Raw genomic sequence first — 20,560 nt, forward strand, 5'->3', positions numbered from 1 at the left:
AATTGGGCAGTGCAGTTTTACTGTCAGAACACTGCTACATGACAAAGAAGAGAAAAAAGAGATCCCACCCACAGACTAGTTCTTACCTCCGTGTTGCTCTGTTTCAGTGCAGCCTGAGGCTCACAAGTATACCTCCAGCAGAAGAAAGCAGGCTGGGTGAAATCCTCTCCGTGGCCGGCCACACCCTCTCCCACCCACAAATACAACTGGTGGACAAAGCCTTGCAGGCTTTGCCTCAGAGTTTCAGCCCGAAATACTCATAAGAGCGCTTGAATGGGGGAGGGATCTGCCCCTCCATGTCTGCCTTCATGTGTGGCCCAGCAGCACACCCCATCACTGTGTTAAACAATCGGCGTGCCCCGAAGTGGCACATGCAGAAACCCGCGGCATGAAGCCCTGACAGTTGTGGCACTGGACACGAGCAATCATGTAAATGACACAGCACTCACTCTGCCTGTCCGTGAGCAGCTTTGAATTCTGGGACGCAGCCTGGGACAAGGTTGTGTCGGGACAGCAGTTAAAAAAAAAAAAAAAAAAGTGACCCTGCAAATTTGGGACAGTTGGCAACTTTGCTTTTGGGTTCCCTTTAGTATGCCTTAACTATAGAGACAGTTTGCATTTGCAAAATCCTCAAAAATCTCACTCCAAATAGAATGTGCAGCATATCTAGAACCCTGGTTAATGTTTTTTTTTTTTTTAATGTTCGTTTGTATTTTGAAGAATCTTGAAAATAATATCTGTGCTGACTTGTTATATAATCTGTACTGTAGGTGCACGGGTTGAAGAGTTCTTGTATGAGAAGTTGGACCGAAAAATCCCCTCTCGAGTGACCAATGGAGAATTATTGGGTCAATACATGACCGAAGCTGCCAGTGACTTTGGAGCAAGCTCCCCATATGGTACGTAGTATGAAATGTAGAATGGGATGAAGCAGAGATGTTAGATGTAATCGTATAAAACTGTTGACGCTGATGCAATCATTCAAGGCAGTGCTTCTATATCATAGGAAGCCTACTGGTGCCACTGATACTTTGGTTACAGATGGATAGGTGCTGCTGTCTCTGGCTTCTTGTTTTCTAGACTCCAGTTGTACGTATTGTGAAGTGTAAAAGTATTGCGGTAAAAGTTTCCCATTCCCCCTTCAGTCTGTCAAGCCTCCCTTTTGATCCTTATGTGGTGTGTGAACTCATTGAGCAACATAGAGGCTTGCAAGGAGTGCATTTAGCTTAACTTTTACAGTAAATTCAGGAATTGGATATACCTGTACATTAACCCAGAACTTTGCAGACATGACTTGTGATTTAGTAATAGTGCTTTTCCAGCACCATTACACTGTCCCAGGTTCCCTGGAAAAAGTACTTGCGTAAACGAGTAATGTCCCAGAAAGGGGGAATCCACCATCTATGCAAATAAAAAGATGGCCACTGCCCAAGTCTATAACTGGCTTCTATAGCACGGACACATAAACAGGCATCACATCGCGAATCCACCATCTACCTCGTTTGTGTGGATGGAGGAGTTTGTATTTTATTCATTCAACCAACTGGCCGCACACAAAAAAACAAAACAAAAAATCCAAAAATATACATGGCCAACTTTAAAGTGGAGTTCTGATCCCCGTTCTCCCTGCCAAAAAATATTAAGTCAGCACCTACATATACTGTAGCTGCTGACTTTTAATATTAAGGCACATACTTGTCCAAGGATCCAGCAGTGTCCATGCCACAAGCCATTAATTCAATCAGCTGCCGGGTGCTGTGTCCGCCATCTTAACTAACAGAAGCCAGCAGTGAAGCCTTGTGGCCTCACAGCGGGTTTCCTACTGCGTATGGACGAAGCTCGGTGCATGAATGGGCCACAGTCTTCTGGGACCTGTAAAATGTCCCAGAGGGCTGCGAGGGAGCCGGAAGTGGGAACAGGTATCTGTCAAAACCACCAAGTTTTCCCTTAAAACTAAGGACAACTGTAGTTATAAAACATATTTGGCTATTTTATGTACAATCTAATTTTATTGAAAAAATAAGTTTTCAACATACAAAATGGCAATAATCAAAACAAGTACCAACAGTCCAGTGCAAAGGGTAAATAAAAAAAATATAACTCAAATATAGACAGATTACAGAAGGTTTTATATTCGCTATTTTAATATAAAATTATTACTAAGCAACTTTAAAAATATAACCTACAATTTTTTTGCTTTTTATTTCTGTGTGTTTTCTAAAGGGGTGTTTTTACACGCCTCTGCCAGTATTGTCTATTCTGTGCTGCACTGCAGTCATGTAATTAGAAGAGATCACAAACTGTTTAGTAGCAGCCAGCCCCAGAAAAAGTGTGGCTACAATGTAGAGAGCAAATGCCTCCAGGACTGACAGCGATGAAGGCATCAGGGAAAACTGTATCATTCTGCATTTCAAAATTGTCTGGAATTGCTTGATGTATGGGAAGGGGGGTTGAAAGAGCTTAGTAACATTTGTGAGTAGCTACTATATATACTCATCAACCACTTTATTAGGTACACCCTGCTAGTATCAGGTTGTACTCCCTTTTGCCTTCTGAACTGCCTTTAATTCTTCATGGCATAGATTCTGCAAGCTGTTGGAAACATTCCTCAGAGATTTTGGTCCATATCGAGTTGATAGCATCACGCTGCAGATTTTTCAGCTGCACATCCATAATGCGAATCTCCCGTCCCACCAAATCCCAAAGGTGCTCCATTGGATTGAGATCTGGTGACTGTGGAGGCCATTGAAGTACAGTGAACTCCTTGTCATGTTAAAGAAACCAATTTGAGATGATTTTAACTTTTTTTTGACATGGTGCATTATCCTGCTGGAAGTAGCCATCAGAAGATGAGTATACTGTAGTCATAGAGGGACGGACATAGTCCGCAACAATATTCAGGTAGGCCGTGGCATTTAAATGATGCTCGGGTAGTACTAAGGGGCCCAAAGTGTGCCAAGAAAATATCCCCTACACCGCCACCACCAGCCTTAACCGTTAATACAAGGCAGGATGGATCCATACGCTATCATGTTCTTTACGCCGAATTCTGACCCTGCCTTCTGAATGTTGCAGCTAAAGTCAAGACTCATCAGACCAGGCAATATTTTTCCAATCTTCTGTTGCCCAATTTTGGTGATGCTGTGCGATTTGCAGCCTCCATTTCCTGCTCTTGGCTGACAGTAGTGGCACCAGGTATGGTCTTCTGCTGCTGTAGCCCATCTGCTTCAAGGTTTGACGAGCTGTGCGTTCAGAGATGGTATTCTGCATACCTTGGTTGTAATGAGTGGTTATTTGACTTACTGTTGCCTTTTTATCTTCCTAAACCAGTCTGCCCATTCTCCTTTTGACCTCTGACATCAACCAGGCATTTTTGTCCACACAACCGCCGCTCACTCGATATTTTCTTTTTTGGACCATTTTCTGTAAACCCTAGAGATGTTTGTGCATGGAAATCCCAGTAGATCAGCAGTTTTTGAAATACCCAGACCAGCCCGTCTGGCACCAACAACCATGCCACGTTTAAAGTCACTTAGCCACTTCTTGACCGCGCTTTAGCCAGATGACAGCTACAGCGTGGTCGTCCAGTTCTGGGAGGGTGTCATATGACGTCCTCCCAGAACGCGCTTCCAGCGTTGCACACCTGGCACTGTCTGTGAACGCTGTGTCCTTCGGACACAGCTGATCACATGACACGGTAAAGGGTCAACCACAGCAGCCTTTTACTTTGTGATCAGCTGTGTCCAATCACAGCTGCTCACCAAGTAAATGCATTTGCCGGTTATCGGCAGCACTTTTCTCACGCTGTTGCAGTGTGAGAAAAGTACTGTCGATAACCAGCAACTGTGAAAGGATTCATCTGCCCTGATTATCAGCGGAGCCCCAAAAGTGGCTGTCAGTTCTACCAATCTGTGCCCATCAGTGCCACCTATCGGTGCCATATATCCGTACAGCATTATCAATGCCCACCAGTGCTGCCTATCGGTACAGCCTCATAAATGCACTTCAGTGACGGAGAAAAACTACCTGTTTGCAAAATGTTTATAATCGAAACAAAGAAAAACTTTTTTTTTCAAAATTTTCAGTCTTTTTTTTTCGTTTATAGTGCAAAAAACGCTATAACTTTCCTACAGGCTAAATATTATACACTTGGGATATTTTTTATCAAAGACATGTAGCAGAGTACATTTTGGCCTAAATTTATGAAGAAATTAGATTTTTTTTTTATTTGATATGTTTTATAACAAAAAATAGAAAATATTATCGTTTCCTCAATTTTCAGTCTTTTTTTTCATTTTATATAATAAAAATAAAAAAAAACAGTGGTGGTTAAATACCACCAAAAGAAAGATCTATTTGTATGAAAAAAATTATAAAAATTTCATATGGGTACAGTGTTGCATGCCTGCGCAATTGCCATTCAAAATGTGACAGCACTGAAAGCTGAAAATTGGCCTGAGCAGGAAGGGGGTAAAAGTGCCCAGTAGGCAAGTGACTAAATCCCCTTTCTTCCTCACTCTGATGCTTGGTTTGAAGTTCAGAAAGTCGTCACGTTTAGGGGCTGTTCAGCTTTTTTTTTCAGCAGCCCCTGAACTAACCCTAATGTTTTCCTATGTGTCCATGTACACATCTTCGTTTATAGTCCTTTACAGTCGTTTTTTTGAATGCAGAAAACTTGCGTTCAGCAGTCAATTTTATCAGTGTTTCAAATGCAAAACGCTTGTAAACACGGCAAATCGCATTTATTAGCGTTTGTTTGAAATTTTTTTAAACTCTTCCAGATGCTGTCCAGAGCATTTTTTCGTCATGAAAAATGCATGCAAAACGTTTTCAAGGTACTCCGATGGACAAAACACTGAACACAGGATTTTCCTACCAAGCTTGCAATGACCAGTTCACACCTCAGACCTCTCCCACCCTTGGAAACACAATGATATGTTAATGACCATTCACACTTCAAATTTCTCATGAAGATCCCCTGCCAATTGACCTTCATGACTCCACCAGACACCTTTCCCACCCTTGGAAACAAAAGAAATGTTAATGAGCAACTCACACCTAAGCTAATTACAACACATACTGCTGTCTCTGCTTATACTCCTCTGTATTTCTCTGAAACAGTCTGAAATAGTTATTTATAATTTTTTTCAGTGCATTCTGGGAATTTGGGAGATTCTCCTGTGCTTATCTTTAAAAAACGTTATGCACACGCGGCTAAACAGACGTTTTTTTAACCTACGCTTTCCAGCAGTCAGTTTCGATCGTTCAGAAGTGTCCCGTGTACATGGGGTCTGAATGTGTACTCGCCCACTTCAACATGAATCACGCCCCCTCATTCTCCAGCCACACTGCTCAGCATTACACAGCAGGACAGTTAGATGACAATCTTATAAATGTAAAGCATGCATATGCAAAATGTTTAGTTCATTCTATGTAGTCTACTTCTCCCTACTCTAGGTTTTCTGTTATTGGCTGTGACTGCTATCTTCCCCCCCTTGGCTCTCTTCGTCTTTTCGCTGGGCCTCTAATTCCATCAGGTCCTCATTAGTAAGCTCCTCATGTTGCACAGCAAAGAGCTCAGTGAAGTCGTCCTCTTGCAGGTCTAGCTCCAGCTTCGTGCTAAGGGTCACTAAGTTGTTGAACTCTTTGGCCTCCTTACCCATCTTCTCAAGTCCATGAACTTCATGAACAAACTGTGACAGCCGAAACCTCATGCCAAGCAAAGTTGATGGTTTTTTATGGCCTTGTAGATGTTATGATCCTTCCAAAATTGTTGCAAGGTTGTTCCTGTTTCATCAATAGCCTTCACTGCCTGACAAAAAGTGTGACGTAAATAGGTTGGACACCTTCCAGTGTCCCCCATCACAATACCCATTCCTCCACCCTCCAGTGTCCCCCAGCACGATCACCAGGCTTCCCCCTCCAATGTCCCCCATTAAAATCCATGTTCCCCCCCACCCTTCAGTGTCCCCTGAGATCGCTGCCACCAATATGTGATGATCCCACGATCGCTGTCACTAATATGTGATGGGCGCGGCGTCAGACCCCAGCCCTTCTCACCAAACTCGTGACCGAAGGACTGGCCAATCTAAAACCGCGCTGTCATGTGTGTAACACTGCCACACCCAGCTGCACCCTGCACAACGATTTTCCAGCTAATTGGACTACAGTCGCTGTACCGGCAGCCTGAATGCGCTTGTTACTGGGTCAGGTAAATTACGCAATTAACCTTTCACACTGCCACCACCTCCTTTTTATACAGAGAGGAAACTGCGATATCCGCTATAACACTATAATGATTGAGATAATCGTCTGTATAAAACGGTCACCACAGGCCAGTTATACAGAGGGTTAAACAAACACATTAGCGTTCTCTTTAGAGGCAGGAATTCGTAAATTGCAAGTAAGAGCTATAGAAACAGTTCAACACTTTCAGAAGAAAAGATTTATTACTAAAAGGTCAAACGGGTGCAATAAAAATATTTACAGAAAAAGATGTAACTAAGATAGATATAGATATATATATACATACATACATACATACATACATACATACATAGACCAACAGCACAGCAAAGAGATATCCGAGAGAGGTGAAAGGGTTAAGGTACTTGCCAAAGTCCTGGGTTAGCAGATCCAAGTTTCAGAGCGAAAGGGCACGGGTCTCCCCAGGTGGTACTGATGTTAAAAAGGGAGACGTCTTCAACTTAACTCTTAGGCCTGACAGCCCATTTTTGTAGTACCCTAGCAGGCGGTGTCTCTGAAGTCAAGGACCAATACCCCGTGTAGGGAGGGATCGTCTGGGCATGGACCTAAACTAGAGCCTAAATCTCTTCTAGTTCATACTTTGGCTCATAACTTTCCATATGCATGAGGGAAACTCCACCCGCGGGTAGATTATTATGCAGACACTCCTGAGGATTGATTAGATATTAAATATGAAATTATACACTGCATGGTTCACAAGATCTACTTTTCTGCTTTCCTATGTATTTGAGACAAGGAGAATGACCTACCAAAATGTTCGTCTTCTCTTGGCCAATTTGACGATATGCCTGGTTTTTATGTAAGTCTCTCATATTCCAAGATATGAGACATAGGGGAAAAATGGGTTTTTAAAAAGGTTATCTGGTTCCATGTCTTTTGAACTCCTGGGAAGACTGCGTTATCTTTTTACGAGGCGTTAAATGGCACAGGTTGCTCAGACAGCCAGGCACCTGGCTCAGAGAGGTGTTTTGCAGCTCTGGACTCCCTGCCATGCTCTAGCCTGCCTGTGACCCTTCCAACACACACATGTCCCTGTGGATTAACAGAGAGGAAAGGGGAGAACGAGGGGGGGGGGCATGGAGAACTCTGTGCCCAGGGGTTCACCTTGGGGTGATATGCAGTGCGGGAGACCCAGGTTCCTTCTGAAAAGGAAACTGTACTCCCCAGCAACACTGCTGGGTCAACCAAGTGAGTGGTCACGGGTGAGCACCAGTTGGCTGTGGCTATCCGAATACCGTGGCTACTGCCGGGGTGCCCACCTGTTCACAAAACACTTTGGCTCAGGGGTGTCATCTGCTAACATATTAATATGTAGCTTCTTGTCGAGGTAGAGGAGATTTCACTCTCCCATCTTCTTCCTCAGGCCTAGGACTACATCTGGCCCGAAGGTAGTGGCGCCTCTGTGCACCAGAACTGGACAGGCGAATTCTGGAACTCGCCTCCCAGATGTGTCCACAGGTACCTTCATCCAAGATGAACGGTCCTCATTACCTGCTAGCATCCAGGACACCAGTTCCTACAGTTTCCTGTCTGCTAGGTCAGTCACAGGTCCAGCTGAGCCATGATAGTTGCACCCAGGCATCTTACCGTAGCCAGCTGCACCCACAACTGACGTAACCTGCTTTTTGGCCTGGGGAACAGACCAGGCCACAACTGCCTCAGTCTCCCCATGCCCAGACCTCTGGGGGTCTCTTCCTACCGGTGGTTCCCAAAGCTGAACCACTGACATGCCCCTCTGACAGTTGCCCTTCTCGACTGTCAGACTAGGCGCGGGCAGGTTGTTCCTGACTAGTGACAGGGGCCCAAGTTGCTCTTCTCAGACAGGGCCAAACACTGCAAGGCCCCTAAAGTGGGCAACTGCACCCAGTTCCACTCCGCATTGCTGGTCATTCCTGACCCCTGGAGAGGTGGTTGGTGCGTTCTCAACCCCAACTAGCTTTCCCGTGAATTCAGGCAAGCCACATGGGGTAGTGAAGGCTAACTCGTCCTGAGCCTCCTGGGTTAGAGATGGTGGCCCATACCCCCTGCTCAGGTTCATGATGGTTAAACAGCGGGCACCTTCCGGATGCTTCATTACCTCATGGCCCCTGGGCGTGGGGTGTGCCACACCTACAGGGCTGGCGCTCAGTTTCCTAAGGTCCTCAAAAAGCCTGGTCATCTGATCCTGTTTTGGGGATCGAGACTACCGGGGATGCCCAGACTCTAGCTGACCCCTGGATCCCTGACTGCGCCATTCCCTCTGTCTCTTTGGCCCATTCAGCCTGCACCTCCTGGGAGATAAGGTCGGCAGAAGACAGGAGGGAGGCATGCATTCTGCCGTCTACCTCCTGAACCGCACGGTGAGCTCTCCCTGGGTTTCCCAGAACCCAGACACCATCTATCATAGGCACTGCCAGCAGCTCCTGTACCTGAATGGAAAGGAGAGGTGATTGGAGCTGAGGGCCGCAGCCCCCTCTCTGAAATCCGAGCATCAACACCAATAAGGCCCCTCACACTCCCAATCCAAGTGTGCTGTCACTGCCTAGGACACATGTTTGTCTGCCCGATGACAGACCATGACAGGTCAGATCAGATGACATGCTTTCACACTTCCAGCCCCCTGCTGATAGGCCATTCTTCCTGTCAGGCCTTTGTTTACTCTTTCCAGCAGGGAAGTTCACATCTAGCCAGAGGCTGAAATCCCTGTGTGAAGGGCTTTCCAGGGCTGGCCTGCACGTGGGACTACAAGTATTTGCCAGCTGTTGTTTACCCTCCTCAGCAGGGAAGCCCTCAGCTAGCTGACCTCTGAAGTTCCTTTGTGGATCGCTTTTCAGTGCTGCCTTATGCGTGGAACTACAACTCCCAGCCGGCTGCCCAGTACCATGCAAGGCCAATGGCTGGGCGCTTATCAAGGCATAATTTTCTGAGCCTGGGCCAGTGACAGGCCTATCCAGACCATCCCTTTGCTCAGCCCCCAGAGATTGTACCTCTGCCCCCATCACAGCACTGTGGGTGACCCCAACAATGAAAATGCATAATTTTGTTTCATCATGAATATCATAACTATCATGAGCATTACCAACATTCTCATCAACATTACTGACATTATCATCCTCATCGTCATCATTATCATTATCAACAGTCACGTTTATAATATCAATGACACATCATTTCAATTCCTCCCCAGGCAAGGGGATTTCTTCTCGTTCTCCAGCTAATGGAGAATCCTGTAGCCCCACTTCATTCCCAGCCCCCTCCCTCTGTCCATCCAACCACAGGTTGCCCAGACATTACCCCAACATGTGCACACAGTACCTTGGCAGGTCCAGAGAGTGACAGGGGGCCCTTCTGGGTATTCTCGGCAGGGGCATAATAAGAAACAAGAGTGCCTAGATCAGCACCCAACAAAACAGGTGTGGGAATTTCATCCAAGACCCCCACCTCCCTCATACCCCTTCCCGCACCCCAATCTATGAATACCTTGGCACAAGTTATGCGTGAACGGGTCCCCCCAACTCCTGTGAGGGTAAGGAATTTTCCTGGGATAAGGTTCCTTTGCTCAATTACCTCTGGCCGAATCAAGGTGACTTCTGCCCCGGTGTCCCAGAAACCAGGACTGGCTGCAAGTTGGCGGGGGTTACCCGCATCTTCCTGCGGACGAACAGCACGGAAGAAGAGTTGCTGGCCAGATGATGTCATCTGCTTCTGCTCAGGACACTGCGTCCTGAGATGTCTGGCTTTCCCACAGGTGAAACATCTGCGTTTATCAGGCAGGGATGGCTTGGCTCCAAGTGCTGCAGGTGTGGGTGGAGAGGAAACTTGACTCACTGACGTAGGAGGGGTTGCTATGGGCGATTTTTTTATTCCCCCCCCCCCCCCCTTTCCAGCTGTTCGGAGGAGCCTTGCGATGGTCAGACACTCGCATATGGACGAAGGTATCTGCCAAATCGGCTGCAGCTTTAGTAGATGCTGGCTCTCTCTCCAAGACAAACTGTCTGACGTCGGCCAGGCAGAGGTGTAGGAGTTGGTCTCGTATCATGAGATCTTCTAAAGACTTGTAGGAGTCAGCTTTCAGTCCCTTAGTCCACTGTCGGAATGTGGTACTTAAGCGAATTGCCACATCCGTGTAAGAGTTCACAAATCTCTTTTGCATGGACCTGAACCGCTTGGGGTACACTTCCGGGGTCATCTGGTACTTCCGGACAATGGCATCTTTTAAAACTTCGTAATCGTCGTCCTGCCCCTCTGGCAATTCAACAAACACATCCAGGGCCTTGCCTCGTAGCCATGATGTCAGTTACCGAGCCCATTGAGTTGGGGGCACATGGTACTGACGGCACGTTTTTTCAAATGACAGTAAGTACGTGTCAATGTCACTATTTTTTCCATCACTGGAAACTTGGCTGCACCCACGGCCAGAGAGGCGTCCCTATGCTCTAAGGACCCGAGATTCTGGCTCTGTCGCTGCTGCTGGAGCCTCGTCATCTCCAGCTCGTGCCGACGATCAGCTTCCCTCTGCACCGCCTCTCTCTCAGCCTGGCATTCCACAGCCTCTCTGTCAGCCTGGCGTTCAAGGAACCGCAGGTATGCCTCAAGATCTGTCTCCATGAGGCGTTTCAGGGCTTCCTGCATCTGAGGAGAGTCTCTGCTGGTTACAGGCACTCCGGTGCTGGCCCACTCAGGCGGTGGTGTGACAATACCATTCGGTGATCCTCCAGTGTCAGTCTCTGTATGCCCATCCTGCGAGGCAATCTCTGAGCCACTGGGAACGTAGATAGCGGGAACCCCGTCATGGGCAAGTTCCCCCGAGTTCTGATCTGCTCGGCTATCATGCTCTTGTAGATCCCGAATCAAATCTTCACGGGTTTTGCGACCGACATCCATTCCCCATGAGGCACATTCCGCACTCAAATAATTTTTGCTCATTTTCTTGTATTCTGCGTCACCAGGCATAATTGCAAGCAAAGATAGAATAGGAAGCAGAAAAAGGAAGGAGCTGTTGCTATATGTCTGTCTCTCTCTCTGTCTGTCTGTCTGTCTGTCTGTCTGTCTGTCTGTCTGTCTGTCTGTATATGTATATGTATATATATATATATATATATATATATATATATATATATATGCAAGAAAAAGTATGTGAACCCCTTGGGATTACGTGGAGTTTTGCATGAATTGGGCATAAAATGTGCTCTGAACGTCATCTAAGTCACAACAATAGAAGAACACAGTCTGCTGAACTTAATACTACACAAACATTAGATGTTGCCATGGTTTAATTGCACATAACATGTAAACATTCACAGTGCAGGGAGGAAAAAGTATGTGAACCTGTCAGGGCAGGAGCCGAGGAACGGACAGGCAGGCCTAACAATGTAACGCACTGGCTGACGACAACCACCACCCACAGACCGAAGTCCCTCAGGGCGCGGAGTCTAAGTCCCAGGCTGCCCTTCACCAAGGCCCCTGATGGTGGGGATGGACTTGACGCAGCCAGGAACCAGGTCGCGGCCCCCGAGACACCTCAGCTGCGGTAATGGCCGCCGCCAATGGCGTGTAGCTGGTGGAAGAAACAAAAGAGTAGTCAGACAGGCCGGGGTCAACAACAACAGGACAAAACAGTATAGGACAGCAGACGAGAATCACAGGTCACGAGCCAGGTTCAGCAACAGAGGGTCAGATCAAAGGAGAATACAAAGAATAGTCAAGTCACAAGCCGAATCAGAATACCAGGAGAGTCACAAGAGTCAGAACAGAGTAATAGTAACACAAAGACACAAGTGCAAAGAGCATGTGCGGGCCACAGGCTTATATGTCATCAGCCACGCCCCTCTGGGGAGTGGACCTCAGAGACCTGAAGGCATAAAAAGGATTCCCATCATGCACAGCAGAATCCAAGATGGACGCCAGCACATGGAGTAACATAACCTCAGGGAAAAGGTAGGACCTTGACAGAACCTTTGGACTTAATAACTGGTTGACCCTCCTTTGGCAGCAATAACCTCAACCAAACGTTTCCTTTAGTTGCAGATCAGACTTGCACAACGATCTGGAGTAATTTTGGACCACTCCTCTTCACAAAACTGTTTCAGTGTAGCAATATTCTTGGGATGTCTGGTGTGAATCGCTCTCTTAAGGTCATGCCACAGCATTTCAATTGGGTTGAGGTCAGGACTCTGACTGGGCCACTCCAGAAGGCGTATTCTGTGCTGTTGCAGCCATTGTTTTGTTGAATTACTTGTATGCTTTGGATCATTGTCCTGTTGCATCACCCATCCTCTGCGGAGCTTCAGCTGGCGGACAGATGGTCGTACGTTTTCCTGCAAAATGTCTTGATAAACTCTGGAATTCATTTTCCCATCAATGACAACAATCCGTCAGGCCCTGAGGCAGCAAAGCAGCCCTAAACCATGATGCTCCCGCCACCATGTTTTACAGTGGGGATGAGGTTTTGATGTTGGTTTGCTGTGCCTTTTTTTCTCCACACATAGTGTTGTGTGTTCTTCCCAAACAACTCAATCTTGGTTTCATCTGTCCACAGTATATTTTGCCAGTAGTGCTGTGGAACATCCAGGTGCTCTTTTGCAAACTTCAAACGTGCTGCAATATTCTTTTTGGACAGCAATGGCTTCCTCCGTGGTGTCCTCCCATGTACTCCATTCTTATTTAATGTTTTCCTTATTGTAGATGTGTCAACAAAAATGTTAGCCTGTGCCAGAGATTTCTGTAGGTCTTTAGCTGACACTCTGGGATTCTTCTTTACCTCATGCAGCATTCTGCGCTGTGCTCTTGCAGTCATTTTTTCAGGATGACCACACCTAGTGAGAGTAGCAACAGTGCTAAACTTTCTCCATTTGTAGACACTGTCTTACCGTGGACACATGAACATCAAGGCTTTTGGAGATGCTTTTGTAACCCTTTCCAGCTTCATGCAAGTCAACAATTCTTGATCGTAGGTCTTCTGAGAGCTCTTTTCTGCGAGGCATGGTTCACATCAGACAGTGCTTCTTGAAACCAGTAAACCCAAAACAGGTGTGTGTTTTTTAGGGGAGGACAGCTGTCAGCAACACATCCAATATCATCACACTGATTGGAGTCAAGGTTGGCTCACTCCTGGCTCCAATTAGCTCTGGGAGAAATCATTAAGCTAGGGCCTCACATACTTTTTCCTCCCTGCACTGTGAATGTTTACATGTTATGTGCAATTAAACCATGGCAACATCTAATGTTTGTGTAGTATTATGTTCAGCAGACTGTGTTCTATTGTTGTGACTTAGATGACATTCAGAGCACATTTTATGCCCAATTCATGCAAAACTCCACGTAATCCCAAGGGGTTCACATACTTTTTCTTGCAACTGTATATATATAAAAAATGCACCGCATGTTTCTAAGGACGGTTTCCACAAAGGTTACAATCCTTCAGTGCATAGCCAATTTTTTAACACTGCACTGAAGCTCTTAATGCAACTATCCCACGTACAGTGCCAGTCAATCTGTGACGAACGCGAGATCACTGCCACCAATATGCGACGATCCCATGATCGCTGTCACCAATATGTGACGGGCGCGGCGTCAGACCCTAGCCCTTCTCACCAAACTCGTGACCGGAGGACTGGCCAATCTAAAACCATGCTGTCATGTGCGTAACAACCCAGCTGCACCCTGCACAATGATTTTCCAGCTAATTGGACCACAATCAATGTACCGGCAGCCTGAATGCGCTTGTTACTGGGTCAGGTTAATTACGCAATTAACCCTTCACACTGCCACCACCGCCTTTTTTTACAGAGAAAGAGGAAACTCGGCAATATCAGCTATAACACTATAATGATTGAGATTATTATTATTATTATACAGTATTTATAAAGCGCCAATAGTTCGCTCAGCGCTGTACATTACAAAGGGGGACAGAACATGTGACAGAACAATACCAATACAATGTGATACACGAGGGGTTCGAGGGCCCTGCTCTTTCGAGCTTACAATCTAGGAGGGAGGGGATGGTGGCACAGGAGGAGATAGCTGTGGGGGATGGAGTGGTAGGAAGAGTGGAGGAGATAATAGTCTCTATAAAACGGTCACTGCAGGTCTGTTATACAGAGGGTTAAACAAACACAGTAGCATTCTCTTTGGAGGCAGGAATTCGTAAATTGCAATTAAGAGCTATAGAAACAGTTCAACACTTTCAGAAGGAAAGATTTATTACTAAAAGGTCAAACGGGTGCAATAAAAATATTTACAGAAAAAGATGTAACTAAGATAGAGATATATATATATACAGAGACCAACAGCACAGCAAAGAGATTTCAGAGCGAAAGGGCACGGGTCTCCCCAGGTGGTACTGATGTTAAAAAGATTTCACAGATCTGTCAGTAAGTGTGGAGGGCAACAGGTGATACCACAATGGAGAGGACGTCCAAAAAACTGACCAAGATCTCCAAGGGCCATGCACAGGGAGAAAGAGCAGCGCTCCTAAGTAGTCCTATAGTAAAATTCCATATAAGCCTGTATAAAATAAAGATACCACGGGGCCATGAGAACACTATTTACCACTATATACAGTTGCAAGAAAAAGTATGTGAACCCCTTGGGATTACGTGGAGTTTTGCATGAATTGGGCATAAAATGTGCTCTGAACGTCATCTAAGTCACAACAATAGAAGAACACAGTCTGCTGAACATAATACTACACAAACATTAGATGTTGCCATGGTTTAATTGCACATAACATGTAAACATTCACAGTCCAAGGAGGAAAAAGTATGTGAGGCCCTAGCTTAATGACTTCTCCCAGAGCTAATTGAAGCCAGGAGTGAGCCAACCTTGACTCCAATCAGTGTGATGATATTGGATGTGTTGCTGACAGCTGTCCTACCCTTAAAAAACACACTCCTGTTTTGAATTTACTGGTTTCAAGAAGCACTGTCTGATGTGAACCATGCCTCGCAGAAAAGAGCTCTCAGAAGACCTACGATCAAGAATTGTTGACTTGCATGAAGCTGGAAAGGGTTACAAAAGTATCTCCAAAAGCCTTGATGTTCATGTGTCCACGGTAAGACAGACTGTCTACAAATGGAGAAAGTTTAGCACTGTTGCTACTCTCCCTAGGCATGGTCGTCCTGTAAAAATGACTGCAAGAGCACAGCGCAGAATGCTGCATGAGGTAAAGAAGAATCCCAGAGTGTCAGCTAAAGACCTACAGAAATCTCTAGCACACGCTAACATTTTTGTTGACACATCTACAATAAGGAAAACATTAAACAAGAATGGAGTACATGGGAGGACACCACGGAGGAAGCCATTGCTGTCCAAAAAGAATATTGCAGCACGTTTGAAGTTTGCAAAAGAGCACCTGGATGTTCCACAGCACTACTGGCAAAATATACTGTGGACAGATGAAACCAAGATTGAGTTGTTTGGGAAGAACACACAACACTATGTGTGGAGAAAAAAAGGCACAGCACACCAACATCAAAACCTCATCCCCACTGTAAAACATGGCGGAGGGAGCATCATGGTTCGGGGCTGCTTTGCTGCCTCAGGGCCTGGACGGATTGTTGTCATTGATGGGAAAATGAATTCCAGAGTTTATCAAGACATTTTTCAGGAAAACGTACGACCATCTGTCCACCAACTGAAGCTCCGCAGAGGATGGGTGATGCAACAGGACAATGACCCAAAGCATACAAGTAATTCAACGAAACAATGGCTGCAACAGCACAGAATACGCCTGGAGTGGCCCAGTCAGAGTCCTGACCTCAACCCGATTGAAATGCTGTGGCATGACCTTAAGAGAGCGATTCACATTAGACATCCCAAGAATATTGCTACACTGAAACAGTTTTGTGAAGAGGAGTGGTCCAAAATGACTCCAGATCGTTGTGCAGGTCTGATCTGCAACTACAGGAAACGTTTGGTTGAGGTTATTGCTGCCAAAGGAGGGTCAACCAGTTATTAAGTCCAAAGGTTCACATACTTTTTCCTCCCTGCACTGTGAATGTTTACATGTTATGTGCAATTAAACCATGGCAACATCTAATGCTTGTGTAGTATTATGTTCAGCAGACTGTGTTCTTCTATTGTTGTGACTTAGATGACGTTCAGAGCACATTTTATGCCCAATTCATGCAAAATTCCACGTAATCCCAAGGGGTTCACATACTTTTTCTTGCAACTGTATATTTAGTCTAATATATTTAGCAACCACCAGCCCAACCAGTTACCTGTAGGACAATGTAGTAGAAATGTAAAGCTATACACTTGGGGGATAAGAACATGCATGCATCATACATTCTCGGAGGTAAATGGCTGGGGAGTCAATGGTGGAGAAGGATCTGGGTGTTCTAGTAGATCATAAATAGCATAGAGAGAGAGAGAGAGAGAGAGAGAGAGAGAGAGATTTTGCCCCTGTTCAGATCATTAGTAAGACCTCATCTGGAATGTGCAGTTCAGTTTTGGGCATCAATTCACAAAATGGATATTGGGGATCTGGAGACAGTGCCGAGAAGAGCAGCCACACTGATATGAGGCATGGAGGAGATCAGCTATGAGGAAAGATTAGAGGAACTGAATTTATTCTCTCTTTATAAGATGAGATATAATTAACATGTTTAAATACATAAGTGGGTCCATATAGTGAACTTGGCATAGAGCACATGTGCCAAACATAAGGCCCGGGTGCCCAATCTGGTTTTCCAGGGTATATAATGCTGCCCTCGCACCTCTCCTGCACCTGCTGCATCCCCTTCATCTCTGTCCCCACCTTGTCTCAGTCGGCAGCAGAGAGGAGGACAAAACTCCTTCACCAGCTTCTTTGTGCAGCTGCAGAGAGGCTCATCTCTGCCTGCACCCATCTTAGCAGTCGGCAGCAGAGAGGAGGACAGAACAGCCCCCTACAGATCATGTGCCTCTCTGTGCAGCTGTAGGACACTCTACTCTCTGCCTCCCCTGGTCTCATCATTCAGCAGACTCTTGCAGCTAACTCCAGCCCTCCTCCAGACCCTTCATTTTGTGCTTCCTAGCTCTGCCCCCAGCTCTTTCCCAGCAGCAGCACAAGGTAAGGGGGATGCACTGTGATGTAACTAGGGAAGGAGGACTCTTGACTACTGATGGTGGGGGGGGGGGGCCCTTAACATCTGATGTAAGGGGGGTGGGGTTCTCTGCACATCTAATCTCACAGATACAACCGGCCCTTTTAGGGCAACCATAATGCTGATGCGGCCTGCAACGAAATTGAGTTTGACACCCTGGCGTAGAGTTATTTACTTTCAAGCCATTACAGGAGACAAGGGGGCACTCTTTATGTCTGCAGGAAAAGAGATTTAACCTCCACATATGGAAAGGTTTCTTCACAGTAAGAGCTGTGAAAATGTTGAATAGTCTCTCTCAATTGCTGGTTCTGGCCAGCTCAGTAAATTGTTTTTAATAAAGGCCTGGATTCTTGTAGATAGTTTTTTTTTTTTTTATATCTTTTCATGTGACAACACTGAAGAAATGACACTTTGCTACAATGTAAAGTAGTGAGTGTACAGCTTTTATAACAGTGTAAATTTGCTGTCCCCTCAAAATAACTCAACACACCGCCATTAATGGCTTAACCGCTGGCAACAAAAGTGATTCCATCTCTAATTGAAAATGTCCAAATTGGGCCCAAAATGTCAATATTTTGTGTGGCCACCATTATTTTTCCTGAACTGCCTTAACCCTCTTGGACATGGAGTTCACCAGAGCTTCACATGTTGCCACTGGAGTCCTCATCCACTCCTCCAGGACGACATCACAGAGCTGGTGGATGTTGGGGACCTTGCGCTCCTCCATCTTCTGTTTGAGGATGCCCCACAGATGCTCAATAGGGTTTATATCTAGAGACATGCTTGGCCAGTCCATCACCTTTACTCTCAGCTTCTTTAGCAAGGCAGTAGTCGTCTTAGACGTGTGTTTTGAGGTTGTTATCGTGTTGGAATACTGCCCTGCGCCCCAGTGTCCGAGGGGAGGGGATCATGCTCCGCTTCAGTCTGTCACAGTACATGTTGGCATTCATGGTTCCTTCAATGAACTGTAGCTCTCCAGTGCCAGCAGCACTCATGCAGCCCCAGACCATGACACTCCCACCACCATGCTTGACTGTAGGCAAGACACACTTGTCTTTGTACTCCTCACTTGGTTGCTGCTACACACGCTTGACACCATCTGAACCAAATAAGTTTATCTTGGTGTCATCAGACCACAGGCCATGGTTCCAGTAATCCATGTCCTTAGTCTGCAGCAAACTGTTTGCAGGCTTTCTTGGGCATCATCTTTTGAAGAGGCTTTCTTCTGGGACGACAGCCATGCAGACCAATTTGATGCAGGGTGCGGCATATGGTCTGAGAACTGACATGCTGACCCCCCCACCCCTTCAACCTCTGCAGCAATGCTGGCAGTACTTATACGTCTATTTCCCAAAGACAACCTCTGGATATGACGCTGAGCATGTGCACTCAACTTCTTTGCTCGACCATGGCGAGGCCTGTTCTGAGTGAAACCTGTCCTGTTAAACCGTTTCAGGATCTTGGCAATCTTCTTATAGCCTAGGCCATCTTTATGTAGAGCAACAATTCTTTCTTTCAGATCCTCAGAGAGTTCTTTGCCATGAGGTACCATGTTGAACTTCCAGTGACTAGTATGAGAGAGTGAGAGCGATAACACCAAATTTAACGCATCTGCTCCCCATTCACACCTGAGACTTTGTAACACTGAGTCACATGACACTGGGGAGGGAAAATGGCTAACTGGGCCCAATTTGGACATTTTCACTTAGGGGTGTACTCGCTTTTGTTGCCAGCGGTTTAGACATTAATGGCTGTGTATTGAGTTATTTTGATGGACAGCATATTTACACTGTGGTAAAAGCTGTATACTCGCTACTTTTCTTTGTAGCAAAGTGTCATTTCTTCAGTGTTGTCACATGAAAAGATATAATAAAATATGTACAAAAATGTGAGGAGTGGACTGTGAGATATGGTGTATGTATGTGTACACACACACACACACTTACACACTTGCAAGAAAAAGTATGTGAACCCCTTGGGATTATGTGGAGTTTTGCATGAATTGGGCATAAAATGTGCTCTGAACCTCATCGAAGTCACAACAATAGAAGAACACCGTCTGCTGAACATAATACTAAACAAACATTAGATGTTGCCATGGTTTAATTGCACATAACATGTAAACATTCAGAGTGCAGGGAGGAAAAAGTATGTGAGGCCCTAGCTTAATGACTTCTCCCCACTGTAAAACATGGCGGAGGGAGCATCATGGTTTGGGGCTGCTTTGCTGCCTCAGGGCCTGGACGGATTGTTGTCATTGATGGGAAAATGAATTCCAGAGTTTATCAAGACATTTTGCAGGAAAACGTACGACCATCTGTCCGCCAACTGAAGCTCCGCAGAGGATGGGAGGATGGGTGATGCAACAGGACAATGACCCAAAGTCAAGTAATTCAACAAAACAATGGCTGCAACAGCACAGAATATGCCTTCTGGAGTGGCCCAGTCAGAGTCCTGACCTCAACCCGATTGAAATGCTGTGGCATGACCTTAAGAGAGCGATTCACACCAGACATCCCAAGAATATTGCTACACTGAAACAGTTTTGTGAAGAGGAGTGGTCCAAAATGACTCCAGATCGTTGTGCAGGTCTGATCTGCAACTACAGGAAACGTTTGGTTGAGGTTATTGCTGCCAAAGGAGGGTCAACCAGTTAAGTCCAAAGGTTCACATACTTTTTCCTCCCTGCGCTGTGAATGTTTACATGTTATGTGCAATTAAACCATGGCAACATCTAATGTTTGTGTAGTATTATGTTAAGCAGACTGTGTTCTTCTATTGTTGTGACTTAGATGACGTTCAGAGCACATTTTATGCCCAATTCATGCAAAACTCCACGTAATCCCAAGGGGTTCACATACTTTTTCTTGCAACTGTGTGTGTGTGTGTGTGTGTGTGTGTATGTGTATATATATATATATATATATATATATATATATATATATATATATATATGTGTGTGTATGTGTGTGTGTGTATGTATGTATATGTGTATATGTGTGTGTATATATATATATATATATATATATATATGTGTGTGTGTGTGTGTGTGTGTGTGTGTATGTGTGTGTATATATATATATATATATATATATATATAAGGACTTTGGACCACTGAGCAACAGACCAGGTCTGTTTTTCTTTAGCCAGGGTAAGACATTTGTTTTTTAGGAGCGGCTTGACAAGAGGAATACGACATTTGAAGTCCATGTCCAGGATCCGTC

The 20,560-nt window shown here is 45.5% G+C and overlaps 1 protein-coding gene across 10 annotated transcripts in view; it reads left to right on the plus strand.

Annotated features, from left to right (window-relative positions):
• SH3GLB2 (SH3 domain containing GRB2 like, endophilin B2) overlaps positions 1-20,560 on the plus strand; it is a 130,524-nt gene that overhangs the window by 67,567 nt on the left and 42,397 nt on the right. For all 10 annotated transcript variants that reach the window (XM_089669098.1, XM_089669097.1, XM_089669103.1 and 7 more), the window contains exon 4: positions 771-899. In XM_089669098.1, the coding sequence (XP_089525224.1) occupies positions 771-899 (129 nt within the window). The remainder of the gene's footprint in view (positions 1-770; positions 900-20,560) is intronic.

Source organism: Staurois parvus, unplaced genomic scaffold, assembly GCF_062004578.1.
Source record: "Staurois parvus isolate SC_StPar_1 unplaced genomic scaffold, SC_StPar_1.0 ptg000068l, whole genome shotgun sequence".
Lineage (NCBI taxonomy): Eukaryota > Metazoa > Chordata > Amphibia > Anura > Ranidae > Staurois > Staurois parvus.